The sequence below is a fragment of the Mauremys reevesii genome, linkage group 8 (genome assembly GCF_016161935.1).
Source record: "Mauremys reevesii isolate NIE-2019 linkage group 8, ASM1616193v1, whole genome shotgun sequence".
Lineage (NCBI taxonomy): Eukaryota > Metazoa > Chordata > Testudines > Geoemydidae > Mauremys > Mauremys reevesii.
In genome coordinates this window covers 89,740,797-89,755,911 of record NC_052630.1, presented here as the reverse complement: position 1 = coordinate 89,755,911, position 15,115 = coordinate 89,740,797, and the positions used below count along the sequence as shown (strand labels likewise).

General features: G+C 47.6%; 2 protein-coding genes across 2 annotated transcripts in view; one reads left to right on the top strand and one right to left on the bottom strand.

Moving 5' to 3' along the window:
* The window catches only part of GNG12 (G protein subunit gamma 12), a 149,061-nt gene that overhangs the window by 60,333 nt on the left and 73,613 nt on the right, over positions 1 to 15,115 (bottom strand). The window contains exon 6 of the transcript XR_005583726.1: positions 1,464 to 1,610. The gene's annotated coding sequence lies outside the window, so the exon portion shown is untranslated. The remainder of the gene's footprint in view (positions 1 to 1,463; positions 1,611 to 15,115) is intronic.
* GADD45A (growth arrest and DNA damage inducible alpha) lies at positions 3,146 to 6,667 on the top strand. The gene is made up of 4 exons (XM_039485006.1): positions 3,146 to 3,308; positions 3,475 to 3,576; positions 4,252 to 4,471; positions 5,909 to 6,667. The coding sequence occupies exons 1-4, from the start codon at positions 3,265 to 3,267 to the stop codon at positions 6,020 to 6,022; spliced, it is 480 nt and encodes a 159-aa protein (XP_039340940.1). The 5' UTR covers positions 3,146 to 3,264; the 3' UTR covers positions 6,023 to 6,667.

Here is a 15,115-nt window from a genome sequence, read left to right as displayed (position 1 = left end):
GATTTCAGTCAACAAGCTCTCACTGCTCCCCTCTCAAGGAAAGTACAAGTTCAGGCCTTTCACACTTCTAATGGTGATATGACTTCACATTTTTCAAGGTTTTTTTAAAACAGATCCAGCCCTGACCCCAGATGATTGCCAACACAGATGTCACTGACTTTACCTTTGGGCACCTTCTTGCTTTAGCCAATAACAGCAACCGCCCCCCCCACACCCCCGAACCTCTCCCCACTGACCCCTATGCCCAGCACCACCTGCCAAGAGACCCCTCCACTGAGTGGGGACAGGAGCGGAGTCCTGGGCAGGGGTCCAGGCAGCAGGGACCCCAGACCCTGCCGTGCAGAGCTGTGCAGCAGCCCTGACCTGCTGGACCCCGCCGCATGGGGCTGGGTGGCAGGGCAGCCAGGCAGCAGCCCAAACCCCGACCCCACAGGGTCGGCCAGCATCCCCGATGCCGACTCCAGACTCCAACCCCGCAGGGCTGGCTAACAGCTTCAGACCTGGACCCTCTGGGGCTGTGTGGTGACCCCGGACCTCTGCTGTTTGGGGCTGGGCAGCAGCCCTGGACCCCAGACTCCCACTGTGAGGGGCCTAGGGTGACCAAATGTTCCAATTGTATAGGGACAGTCCCAATTTTTGGGTCTTTTTCTTATATAGACTCCTATTACCCTCCACCCCCATCCTGATTTTTTCACACTTGCTGTTTAGTCACCCTAGCGGGGCCTGCTGGTAGCCCCAGACCACGCTATGCGGCCTGGTGGCCTGTAGCACACAGCTGGACCACAGCTGTGCAATAATTGGACTGCATGCAGCCCAATGGGTTGAGAACCACTGGCCTAGAGACAAAGCTTTCTGTCATTTCTACTGCATGAGTCAGCATAATCTTATGTCATTAACTTACTGTAATAAATGTGAGATAACAGATTTGGGTGGTACAGAAGTGAATTGGTCTCTAAACTGAGGAAGAGTTGTGAAATGCATTTCAGTGCATGAGTGGGAATACTTAGAGTGATTTGGTCTAATACGCACTTACTTATTTCCAGTCTATTGTTTTTCCTCCAGTTACCATCCCTTAACTAGGGAGATCAGATTTTTGAAGTGGAAAACCAGGGCAGTTGCCATGGTAGGTTGTGGGTGGAGAGACCAGTGCTCTGCCTGGACATTAAGAGGCACCTCCCCTCCAGAGCTAGCCATGTGCCCCACCTCCAGAAGAGAAACCAGGACTGTTACCTAAAGGATGAAGTGGGAGAAAACAGTCCTTACATCCCAGTGCTCCCTTTAGTCAGGGCTTCCACAGTCTCAGCCCCACCTCTTGCAGGCTTTGCTCCCTTTTTAATTTAGTCCAACCTTATTTCCTTATTGCTGTTCTGAGTTTCTGTCACCCTAAGTTCTTGGTGCTTTATCTTCTCTCTCTGTTCTCTGCTCCCTGTGCTTTCCCTCTTCCTTCAACACCCATTACTTACACTGCTTTCCTCTTCTCTTGTACCAAGCTTCTTCTCAGTTTCCCACTTATCCTCCTCCAAGGTCTCTTTCCTTGCTCGTTCTCTTCCCACTTCTATCAGAGGGTGGCGAAAAGAGAGGGGAGACATCTTGACAGGGGAATGGGGTATCTGAAAGTAAAAAAGGAGCTGTTGGAAGGGAGAGGGGGAGGGGCAGAAATCAGAAGAGAAGTAGCTGGAGAATGTTGGAGGCCAGAAATGGAGGCCCTAGGGTAGAGAGAGGGAATCTAGTATGCCTGGAGTCCAACAATAGATGGGCTGGGCATGAGGGGTGCAGGGAAGTGACCTACAGTGGAGACAGAAATGGAGCTGCTGTGTAGCAGGCAGGAAATGATGTCAGAGTGCACAGCTGAGAAATGGCCCTCAGGAGCTCCAGAGCAGCACACAAGGCTAATGAGGCAGCCATGTCTTCCAGCACTCACTCAGAGAAACTGAGACTAACCCAACCAGCAGGGGAAGACAGGTCTCATAAACTGGAAAATTCCCAGTAACCCAGCTCCCCCTGACTGTAACCATAATGCAAGTGACTGGTGACCTCTCTTCTGATGTTAATGAACACTACTAGTAACACTTAGAATGGTATTCTTCAAACATATGTTAAAAATGGGTATGCCTTAATAATAGGGTGACCAGCTGTCCCAATTTTATAGGAACAGTCCTGATTTTTGGGTCTTTTTCTTGTATAGGCTCCTATTACTCCCCACCCCCTGTCCCAATTTTTCACATTTGCTGTCTGGTCACCTTACATTATAATCACGCTCCCAGTAATAGTGTTTTGTGTTTTCTAAGCAACTTTCATCTGATGTTCTCATACAGCTTTCACCAGCATTAATGAACCAAGTCTCACAACATCCCTTGGAGGTGTTCGGATGGGGAAACTGAGGCACAGAAACCAGATTTTTTTTTTAAAGGTGCACTGGGAACCCCCAGCTCCCATTGCAAGTCAACAGCTACAGGGAAGTCAAGGGGAGCTGGGGGTACTTAGCACCTCTCCAAATGGAGCCATATGCATGCCAAAGTCATGCAGCAGCCAAGATGGATACAGAAACCAGGTCCCTCCCCTGCCCATACCCTGTGACATCTGGGTGGCAGGTCAGACACCCCACTACTGAAATGCTTCTCCCTTGTACAGCCGGGCAGCACCTCGCAGCACAATGCAGGAGCTCACTGAACAGCAGCTGGAAGGGACAACGTGCTGCACGCGAGCAGCTACACTTGGCTTTTCTAACCTGCTTACTAACAACTACTATTGTCCTGGTGCTTTGCGAGCACTAAGCCCTGGCAACAGCTTTGCCCGACAGCCCCCTCCCCCACACAAAGGGGGGGGGGGAAATGTGCACCGACCAGAAAAACAGCTGAAGCAGCCCGCAGAGGCTGCAGCGATGATCGACAGCGCCCTGCCACCGCAGACCCCGCCTCCCAACCCATTTGCCCCGCCAATCGGCAGCCGCGGAGCCCGCTGTCGTCCCGCGCCCGGCTTCCCAGCCTCAGCCTTCCACCGGCGGGGCCCGGGCAAAAGGGGCGAGCGGGCCGCGAAACCACATTTGCATGGCCCAATGGGGCGGCCGCATGCAAATGAGGAAGGAGACGGTTGGCTGGATGTGGGCAGGATAACCCCGGCCGAGGCCGCCTTTGTCCCTCAGAGGCTGCGGCGCTGCTGGCGGGTGTAGCCGGCGCGGCGGGGGCAGGGGCAGGGGCTGCAGCTGGAGGGGCGCGAGTTCGTGTGAGGGGCGGGGCACGCTCCGGCGCCCCCCGCGGCTGCACGATGACTCTGGAGGAGCTGGCTGGAGAGCAGCAGGCGATGGGCAGGTACCGCGGGGCGGGGGGCTGCTCGCGGCGGGGCGGCCGCGCTGCCTGTCACGATCGCAGCGCCGGGGGGACGCGGGGATGCCGGAGCGAGCGGGCGGGCGGGCGCCGCGCGGACTCTGCCCGGGGGTGGCTGACGGGAGCCGCGGCTTGTTCTTGCTGCTCTCAGGATGGAGACGCCGGGGAGCGCGCTGGAGGAAGTTCTCAGCAAAGCCCTGACTCAGAGGAGCGTCACCGTCGGGGTCTACGAGGCTGCCAAGCTGCTCAACGTGTAAGTGAGGGGGCCAGAGGCCCCCGCCTGCCTTCTGCTGTTGTCTGGTAATCCTCGCCCCCCCCCCGGCACAGCCGGCTGCCAGTCCGTGCGCCGTGCTAGGGGGGCGGCTAACCGCCTCACACGCCTGGTGTGCGGGGAGCACACCTGTGTGTGTGCGTGTGCAGCGGGGCGGGGCCGGGCCGGGCCGGGGAGCACACCTGTGTGTGTGTGTGCGTGTGCAGCGGGGCCGGGCCGGGGGGGAGCACACCTGTGTGTGTGTGTGTGTGTGCGTGTGCAGCCGGGGCAGGGGGAGCACACCTGTGTGTGTGTGTGTGCGTGTGCAGCCGGGGCAGGGGGAGCACACCTGTGTGCGTGTGCAGCCGTGGGGGAGGGGAGCGTGTGCAGCGGAGCTGGGGCCGAGGGAAGAAGTACGTGTGTGTGTGGAGCGGGGCCAGAAGTACACCTGTGTGCATGTAAAGCCAGTAAATAGGGATGCATCTGTATTGACTACATGTATGTACTGTGTGTACACAGGTCTCACCTTGTGAACATGTGTGCGCATTTGGTTGCTTGTGGCTCAGACACATACCATCAGCCTGCATAATAGCTTTTGCATGTGTATAAGCTGTGACATTGTCTGTTTCATCTGTGTGTAAGCTGTGACTAATCAGGTTGTATTGTTTCATCCTTCAGGGATCCGGATAATGTGGTGCTTTGTTTGCTAGCGGCAGATGATGAGGATGATCGGGATGTTGCTTTGCAAATCCACTTCACCCTGATCCAGGCTTTCTGCTGTGAGAATGACATTAACATTCTGCGAGTGAGCAACCCAGGCCGACTGGCTGAGCTGCTGCTTCTGGGGGCAAGTGGGGGAGCTGAGCAGCCTGCAGACCTGCACTGTGTGCTTGTCACAGTAAGTGACCATCCCCTCCTTCCTCCCTAGTAGCAGGAGCACAAAAGACTTACTGGCACAGAGCTCCCTTTCTGCTGCTTAAGCTGGGTCTCCGAGGCCTGTTTCTCACCTGATTACAGTTGGGTTTGCTTTAGAGATAAGCTAAGATATGCATTTGGGTAAGATATTGAACACACCCACAGCTTTATGGAGTTTGGGATCTGGGGTTCTGCCCATTATAAATTCAAATTTGGGTTTACACCCTCCGACCCCAGATCTGGGAGTGCTCAGATCTGGGACTTGGATCAGGCCTATCTTTAACTTGCTATGGGGAATGACATGCCCTTTTCCCTACTTAGTTATTTCCTGTACTAAGGACATTGCATCAGAGCTGTTCCTGATTTGATCATAAAGGTTTTCCCCATATGGGCATGTTCAAACATGTTCAAGATCCTGCCAGCAGCAGAGAGATCCTCATGAGTCACCTTGCTACAGCAGCCTCCTCTATTTGTTATTCCTTATTACAAATTGGCTCAGAGTAGAGATTAGATAGAACAGGTTAGTTGCTTTTAGAGGGGGAAGAAATTTTCATTGATGGTTTTAGCAAGCCTGAACACTTTAATAATTTCTTAACTCTAGCCCATGGTCAAAAGTTACTGTGTACATTTCTGTGGAGAAAAATAGGGAAATAATTCAACTCAGTTGAAATTCATCGGCTCTTTAGAGAGACAGAGCAGGAACTGGATCAATAATTTTCTGTTTAAAAAGTAGAGGAAGTTTATATGCATGCAGCTCCTATTTTAATATTTTTCCCTATACTAAAAATAATCTTCAAAACACTTGTTCAGTATTTCCATTATGCCCATACTGCAGAAGAAACATGAAAGGAATCTTAAGTGTTTGCTTTGCTGTTGTGGGTTATAGGTTTAGATGCAATAGTATAGGTGCAGTCTAATGTTAAAGCTATTTTTTACCACTTCTCTACAATATCCTGACACTCTCACTGAAATCAGTGGGAGTTATAGCCCATCATATATAATCCTGTATTTTCAAATAAGAAGCCAGATTATTGTTTGTGTGTGGTTTTCAGCAAGATTAACACTAGAATGAAGCAATTTCAAGACATCAAGAAAATGCCAGTACATAAAATAGGAATGTATTTAAAATGCTCTGACCACTAGATCACACCTCCACCACAGCCAAATTCTGAAGCCCTTACTCAGCTTTTAAATGTTGAATCCCTGTTGCAATGCAATCATGTATATAGAGGTTTTGTGAAATCCTATGCTAAAGGATTTAAGGAGACTATTTGTATCAAACAACAATCTGAGTTCAAGGATCCAGCTTAGCTTTGCATTTGGATGTTAGTTGTATGTTAGTTAGTAGCATCGTCTTTTTGCACTAGTGATTTAAGACCATTCGATTTTGTTTTGAACAACTTCTTTTTTTTCTCCCCAGAATCCCCATGCATCTCAATGGAAGGATCCAGCACTGAGTCAGCTCATTTGCTTTTGCCAGGAAAGTCGCTACAAGGATCAGTGGGTCCCAGTGGTTAATCTCCCTGAGCGATGATGGCATTTGGATGAAAACTAATTGAACAAAATTGCACTGAAATTTTGAAATACTTTAGCAGTTGGTCAGGAAGTAAATCCCTATACCTGACAAATGGATTACAAACAACTGATGTCAAGTGGGTAGACTGAGATTGAACAACATGGTGTGTGGGACTGAAGGAAGTTGACTTTGCAGCCAGAAAGTTATGGGAATGAAAAAAGAACCTGTGCTGAAAGTTATAAGCAAGTGTGTCACTAAAGGAATTAAAAACCAGACAGGAAGATTTAAGAAGCTGCATGGTTGAGTTACTTTCAAAATGCACCAAACACGTTGAAGTTTTAAAAGTGCAACTAGTAGTTTCTGGTTTAAAACACCTTTAACAGGAAAGAGCAAAAAGGTTAATCAAAATTTTTTAACAAATGTATTGTATTTTGGGACGTTGATGCTCAAGGTTTTATTCTAAGGTATACTAAGTTATTTTATGATATTGACGAAGATTTTATTTATGCTATGAACTTCAGAACCAGAATACCCTTAAGCAACTGGTATACAACTACACCACATTTTTTAATAAAATAAAATGTTAAAACAGCTACATTAATATAATTTGTTTGAAACTGGATGGTGTTTATTTTACTGAAATAAAAATTTAAAAACCTCAAATCCTAGTGTTAACTTTTACTTTCTTGCCAGATTCAATACTCTGCAATGCTAGGGGCTGATTCTGCAGCTATAGTTCATTTTAGAAGACAGGTATTTTATATACACAGAAGTTACAGGACCAAGCCTGAATGTGGGTTTAATTCCTAAACCCAATCATGGTTTAAAAATAAATACATTGAGAGTGAGGCCTGTTATGTATTATTCAAGCACTTTAAAAGCACCTAAGTAACTTAGGAGCCCAGGTCCTATTGAAAGTCAATGAGTTAGGTGCTTTTGAGAACTTTATACTAAGGTTCCTACGCTGAAAAGCAGTTAATGTCTTGGTCCATGAACCACTTAGCAACTCCTACCTCCTTTTGTATTTGAGAAGGGTAACACTGAGTCAGCAAAACCCACTTAAGACTTTCCCTGCTGGATCAACACCTGTTAGCAGGATGGGGAGATTAGGACAAACACTGCTCCAGTTCTGTTACAAGGAATCTATGCTTAGATGGTATGGAGCAGCCACCAAAATCAAAGAAAGACAAAAGAGGGGGGGTGGGTGGGTTAGCCATTAGAATATCTCCATCAGCAACATGCACCCATATTCCTTACAGCCCAGCTGTACAGGACCTGGTGAAGAAGGCCTTACAGGCCAAGAAGGAATTTAGAGGCTAATCCATCTTTGGCCAGGGTCATTGCCCAGAAACCCTGGCAGGACTGTCTTTTAGCATTCCTACCTGGGAAGACTCTCCTCGTGCTCTCTCTATATGCTGCTTCTACCTGGTTTCAGGCCTAGTTACACTTGACCTTTGGACAGCAGGGCATCTACTTCAGATACGTGGCCTGGGGGTTACATAGGCAGCCAATATAACCTTGCAAATGGCATTCTTTCTGCAGCAAGCCTTGTGTCCAGATTAACTGCATGTAAAAGAAGACTGACAGGCAACCCAGAGAGCCCAACCAAATTCTGCCCTCATTTACATCTGTGGGTTCCCCCAATGACCAGACTGAGTTTGCACTCTGGGTAAGGCAGGGTAGAATATGGCCAATTTTAGTATGGTTCTGGGAAACACAGACTAATTGTAGGGCCATACTGTATGCAATACAAAAGTTTCATGTGCTGGTTCATATTCCATTAGGGTCAGTTTTTGGTGGGAGACAACATCTGACACCTAACTTTAGAACCTTTTTGATGCACTTGCTATCAGCGTGTGAGAATCTTGCACTATAAGACAGCTGCTTTTGGCTAATTGCAAACTTGAGTCCTGATCCAGCAAATGTCCCTACACACATTCTTTACTTTACTCCCAGAAATGGGACTCCTCCCAGGATTAAAGTTATTTACATGTGTAAATTTTTGAAGGATTAAAGCCTCAGTGGGTTAACTTGCCCCACTTAATATCCCTTCTGATTACTGCTGCAAAGGATATACTTCCTCCATGCCTCAGAGAAGTTCCCTATAAACATCTGCAAAGCTACCTCATAATCCACTTTCAAATCTCACCTCAAAACTCTTTGTCCCAATGCCTACACAAAAATTGACAATATTGAGACCACGGGTGTTCTGAGACTACTACCTGTCATGCTAACAAATACTGTCTCATTGTTTCCTTGCACTTCCCATCTGTTGTCTTGCCTTCTACTTTTACTGTAAGTTCTGTGGAGCAGGGACTATCTTTTTGTTCCATGTCCTTCCAGCACCTAGCAAAACAGGGTTGTGGGCCACGACTAGTCCTAATGGCTACAGTGATACAAATAATAAAGTTAAAAGGAAATGTTTATGGCCCCCATTTACTAATTTTTTTCCAGACTTAATAGAAACATTTTGTTATTTGAAACAAAGCCAGTAACAGTTTTTTAGTTCAGGTTTAAACATTCCCCTGCAGTGTTTGCATCCCACATATTACGTAAGTCCAGGATCACTAGAATGTGACAGTGATTCTAACCACAAGTGACACTGACAAATTTACACCAGAAAGGGTGAAGAGTAAATAATTCTAAGATAGCATTAGTGACAAAGGAAAGGAATTTTTGGAAAACATTTTTTTAACTTGACAATGTCTCTTTAAATTCTGATTTGCTGCTTTACCATGGCATTTAAATTTACTATCAGCATTTCAAACGTAAATACACACTGAAGACTGAAATGTGTTCGAGATTCCCCCCCACTCATGCCCATCTCAAAAATCCCCTCTCTCTCTGTTGTGCTGGAGGTAATTTAGAAGCAGAATTATAGATATTAAGGAAACAGTTTAGTCATCCCTTAAATATATGTGACTATAAACATGTAATTGGAGGTTGCTGGATCTTTAACCTTTCTTCAACTCCATGTGCCAGGCTTTGTTCCTAGTTCCTGAGTCAATAAGGTAAATGGTGTAACGAATGTTGGAATCAGTATCTGGAGGGTGTTATGTATCAGAGGGGTAGCCATGTTAGTCTGGATCTGTAAAAAGAAACAAAGAGTCCTGTGGCACTTTGAAGACTAACAGATGTATTGGAGCATGAGCTTTCCTGGGCTTGAAACTAACTAACCTCGTTATCTCTAGCCTGCTTCTTGCTTGCTTATATATACCTGCCCCTGGACATTTCCACTACATGCATCCGACGAAGTGGGTATTCACCCACAAAAGCTCATGCTCCAAAACGTCTGTTAGTCTTTAAGGTGCCACGGGACTCTTTGTTGCTTTTTACAGTATCTGGAGGATTAGCTACGATCCCTATCTGTCCCGAGCCAGGAGCTTCATTTTATCCTGATCAGGCATTAAAGCCCCATCTACACAACCAATCTAATGGTGTGAGCAGAAATTTGTCTAGCACTCTTAGGAGCATCCACCTGGTCTAACACTGTCTTTTTTGTTGGTAGTGTTATAAAATATTATTAGGGAAGCACAGCACAGACTGACAGTGTGCTAGAATACAGACACTCCTAACTGTGCCAAACCACTATGAGTGGGCATGGATAGACTTGTAGCATATTTGGAGTCTTACATTAACAGTGCCCAGACAACATGGCAATTGGCACAGTATAAAAGCCTAGGTAGAATAAAATGGCATAGATCTTAAAACTTACTGCTGTGTGAGATCTGCCCCAATCACAAATCTGAAGGGCATGGGAGTAGAGCTTCCATGTCCAGTCACTTTTCTCCAGAGTTAGAACATAAGAATGGACATACTGGGTTAGACCAATGCTCCATCTAGCCCAGTACCTTGGCTTCCGACAGTGGCTGGTGCCAGATGCCTCAGAGGGAATTAACAGAACAGCTCAATTTAGCAACTGATCCATTCCCTGTCATCCAGCCTCAGCTTCTGGCAGTCAGAGGGTTAGGGAAACTCAATGCATGGGGTGGCAGCCCTGACCATTTTGACTAATAGTCATAGATGGATCTATCTTCCATGAACTTTTAAAGTTCTTTTTTGAATCCAGTTATACTTTTGGCCTCCACAACAGCCCCTGACAATGAGTTCCATGGGTTGACTATCCAAGTTAGTTGTTTTGTAATCACATACAAAAAATCTCAATTTCCCACGTAATGTCAATTGTAGCAGTTATTCATTTCACCATCTGAAGCTTGTGCATGTTACTGATGCTGAATAGTTGCCTTGTTCCAACTCTTCTCAAGGCTGTGTTTCAGCAGAGGAGATGGAGAAAATGGTTACTAACCTCCATAATTATTATTCTTCAAGATGTGCTGCACATGTCCATTCCACCCACGGTGTGTGCGTGCCCCGTGCACAGCCATTGGAAAATTTCCCCTCAGTGGTATCCATCGGGGGCGGCTCACGCACCCTCTGTTGCTACGCGCCAGCAAAAAAGGGCCCAGTTGCCCCTGAGCTCCCTCAGTTCCTTCTTGCCAGGCAACTGTGATGCAGAGGAGTGGGTCATGGAATGGGCATGTCCAACACATCTCAAAGAACAACAGCTATGAGAGATTAGTAACTGCTTTTTGTTCTGAGTCATTGCACATGTGCATTCCACTCCTGGTGACTCACAAGCCGTAATGTAGAGGAGGGATTGGAATTCACATCCACAAAGACTGTAGTACAACTTGGCCAAATTTAGCATTGTCTCTGGAGTACTGAGTAGCAGCATCATGGGATGCGAAGATGTGAACTGAAGACCAGGTTGCCGTGCTACAAATGTCCTGGATAGGGACTTGTGCAAGGACTTCCCTCGAGGCTGCTTGCAATCTTGTGGAATGTGCCATCAGCGTGCCCAGCAGCAAACATGAATGCAGGAACTCATCCAAGATGAAATTCTTTGCGAAGAGACCAGGAGATCCTTCATTCTGTCTCCTAATGCCACAAATAGCTGGGTCTGACAAACAAAACTGTACTGGCCTGTCTCTGTAGAACGCCAACACTCTTCTAATGTCAAAGGTGTGCAGATGTTGCTTCTCTCTATTCACATGTGGTTTGAGATAAAATGCACATAAGTAAATTGACTGGTTAATATGAAAATTAAATACCACTTTAGAGAGACATCTCAGATGAAGGTGCAAGTACATCTTATCCTTAAAAAAGATCATAGAAAGCATTTTGGATGTCAGAACATGCAGTTTGGCCACTCTCCTAGACAAAGCGATAACTACCAGAAATGCCTTCTTCAGAGATAGGTGTAGTAAGGAGCACATTCATACAGGCTCAAATGGTGGCCCCATGAGCTTCAACAAAATTAGGTTAAAGCCCTTCACTAATCTGATTCTCATAACACTAGTAAACACAGAATGGGTATCTACATGGGGATGGAAAGCTGTTATAGCTGCCAGGTTGACCTTGATAGCAGAAATCACTAATCACTGCTGTTGAAGGTGCAACAGATAGTCCAGGATATGCATGGTAGAGAACTGCATTGACAAGACCCTGGATTGAGGAGACCAGATAGAAAAACACCTTCGTTTTGATATGGAAGCAGGCCTGGTGGAGGGCTTTCTACTATTTAACAAGACATGGTGAACTTGCTCCAAGCAAAACTCCTCCCTAGGATTTAGCCATAAAGCCTCCAGGCCATTAAATGAAGGGCCCACAGGTTTGGTGGAACAGCCAACCATGATCTTGGGAGATCAAGTCTGGGAGCAACAGGAGTGAAACTGGAGGTGCCACTGACAGATCCAATAGAGTGAGTACCAGTGCTGTCATGGCGAAGCTGGGGCTATTCATGTAACTCGGGCCTGGTCCCACTTGATCTTTAGCACCGCTCTCTGTAGAAGTGGGACTAAAGGAAAAGCATAGTAGAGAGCTTGTTCATCCAGGAAAGCCTCTGCAATGGAACTGGGACTGTTGCCTTGGAGGGTGCAAAATTTTTGGCAGCTCCTGTTGGCTTTGTCTAGCTAGGAGTCCCCACTGTTGAAAAACTTATCTGGCTACATTCAGGAGCAGAGACATCTCATGGTGGCTCATAAATGATCTGCTTAGGCAGTCCGCCAGCTTCTTCTGCACCCCTGGAAGGTAAGAGGCTTTGAGATTGATGGAATTGGCCCACACAGGCTGAAGCGGCCCTTCCTCCGCTAGCTGTCCAGCAGGGTCCTCCTGAACTACCTCTAGCTGCTTGGTATCAGGCTATAGAAGAGGTAGTGCCTGGTGAGTAGGTGCCCCATGCCTCTCTGAGGACAAAAAACAGGAACGTCTCATGTATGGCCTAGAAACCAGGAGGGAAAACCACAGGTTCCAATAAGGCTGGACTGGTAGTGGGTCCAGTGACTTCCTAGCCATTCACTTGATGGTACTACTCCTGCTGAAGGTTCCCTAGCAGGGGAGTAGTGCCTTAGTGGAGAGTAGGGAGAGCAGCTCCAGGGCTGGGAAACATAAGAGCCAATCTCCAATTCAGAGGAGGACGACTCTCCCTCCCCTGACTGAGGAGGGGCTGCTCCCTGTGATGTTGGAGTCCAGTGCAGAGTTGGAAGTAGCACCACCAACATTGCAGGCTTCCCTTTCAACAGTACTGGTGGACGTGCAGTTTGAGGCAACAGAGGTTGACATGGTACCAAGCGCTGCACTGATGCTGATGCTGCCCTCCTGCATCTGCTCGTATTTAGTGCGCAGGCTCCTACACTGCTGGGCATACTGGCCCTGAAAGGCTAAGCAGCTCTCTCGCTGCAGCAAATGCAGCCCATTTTTTACTGGCCATAAGGGCAAGCGATGGGAGGAGGGCAGAGAGGAGCAAGCGGGGGGTGGGATCTTGGGGGCAAGAGATGGCACAGGAGCAGGGCCTGGGGAAGAAGTGGTGCAGGGGCAGGGCCCCAGGGGAATGGCCAGTGTGAGGTTGGGGTTTGGCCTGGTGGGTGGGACCACGGTTTGGGCACCTGTGGCATCCCCACTTTTAGGGTGCTTCCGCCGCTCCTGTATCTTCCACTAGGCCGATGCTGGTCTCATGCTCCGAACAGGACTGTGCCAGCCTCACTGCCAGAGTTAGCCGTGCCAGCTTGAAAAGGAGTGCTTAGGTGTCAGCTACACTTAACTCTTATGCCCATTCCTAGATGACTTCGGTACCAGTGACCATCCCCTCTTGGTGGTCTGCTTACAGGTCTTGTACCTCTTCTTAAGCACTAAGGAGGGTGAGCAGTGCCGGGACTCAGGCCAGATAGTAGGCACACGTCTAAACAATGCTGAGGCATTTGCTGCTGAGCCTGATCGATCAGACTCTGACAGAGGTCTCATGGCTGCCTTCATGAGCAAAAACTTTAGCCTGGCTTCTCTGTCTTTCCTTGTCTGAGGCTTAAAGTCTTCACAGATCTGGCAATGATCCTGAATGAGAGCTTCATCTAAACACTTCAAGCAGTTTGAGTGTGGATTGCTTATGGGCATTGGCCTAGTGGAAGATACAGGAGCAGTGGAAGCACCCTAAAAGTGGGGGTGCCACAGGTGCCCAAACCATGGTCCCACCCTCCATGCCACCCCAAGCCCCTGCCCCCACCCCTTCTCCCCCAGGTCCCAACCTCACACCACCCCTTCTCCCTGAGGCCCCACCCACACACTGGCCTTTCCTCTGAGACCCTGCCCCTGCACCACCCCTTCCTGAGGCCCTGCTCCTGTGCCATCTCTTCCCCCCCGCTCCAAGACCCTACCTCCCACTTGCTCCTATCTGCCCCCTCCTCCCATCACTTGCCCTTACAGCTGGTAAAAAATGGGGGGGGACATTATCCCCCCCGTTCTGGTGCCACCTGGCAAGAGATGCAGGGCTTGAAGCCCAGTGACTGAGGCATCCCTCACTACTGAGTACCAGAAAAACACTCCAATGGGGACCAAAAAAGAAAATAGTGTAGATGGTATAAGTTTAACTAAAAGCTATCACTATAAACCATCTACAATTAATTTATAATGAACACACAGAACACTTGCTAAGGCAAGCACAGCAATTCCAACAACTGTCATGGGTGGTAAGAAGGAGCTGAGGGCGCTCTGGGGCAGCTTGGCCCTTTAGGCCAGTGTGCAGGGGTGTGCCGCAGCAGGCAGTGCTTCAGCCACCCCAGTGAGGGAAAACATTTTTGACGTGTGCAGGTCGGGTGTACATCAAGAGCAGAATGAATGTGTGTAATCCCTCGGAGAACAGGAAGTTCTTTGTGGCTCTTCTCACTGAAAGGCATTTTAGCATGTATACAAATATAAGCTGTTTTCTGGAAAGGTATTGTAAAACAGCTGTGGCTACCTGCAACATCACTGCTATCGCTTTGCAGCACAATATAGCTACTCTGAACTTTGTGGCAAGAGTAGGGCTAAAATACACATCCTTCCACTCCAGAAACACAGATGTCTAGTACATGATCTAAAAGAGAATCTCTTATCCGTTTGCAGTACATGGCCTATGACACAACTGAATAGTTTGGAACCCACCCCATACAGGCTAGTGGTACACAGAGGCTAATTCATTACCAGATGGAAGTTTCAGACTAATTATTACAGATTCCACATCATCCCAATTATTGTGAAATAATGTCATGGAAAAAGACTTAAGCATTCAGGGGGGCCTATTAGTTTCTATATGACATCTAATGACTAGAGCACAGGTCTGGGAGTCAGTATTCACGGATACAATTTGCTGGCTCCAACCTCGACTTACTATGTGACAATGGGCAGGGCACTTTTTATTACTAACTGTAAGCATGCAGGCAGGAAGAGCTAATGTAAGACATTTTGGATCATTCCTGCAGAATCCTAAAGTCTTCTTTTATTTATAATGATGAACTTAACCACACTCCGCCTCCATGCATGAAATGAATGCATTTCCCCTACTTGAGTGCTATTGGATTTAGTGTGTGCGAAGCACTTTGCACTTATCAAAATTCTAAAACCAAAACTTTTGGCTGAGAGCAGTAGAAATTCTAAACTCTTTCATGGCAGGCTCAGGGCTCTTACTTCAGAAAGTGTCTTGGAATTGCTTTATGACTTGGATGAAACCCTTTGGCAGCCACGATTTCTCACTTTCCCATGACTCACAAAGGCATTAGATGTGCCCATATGCAAAATGACTGG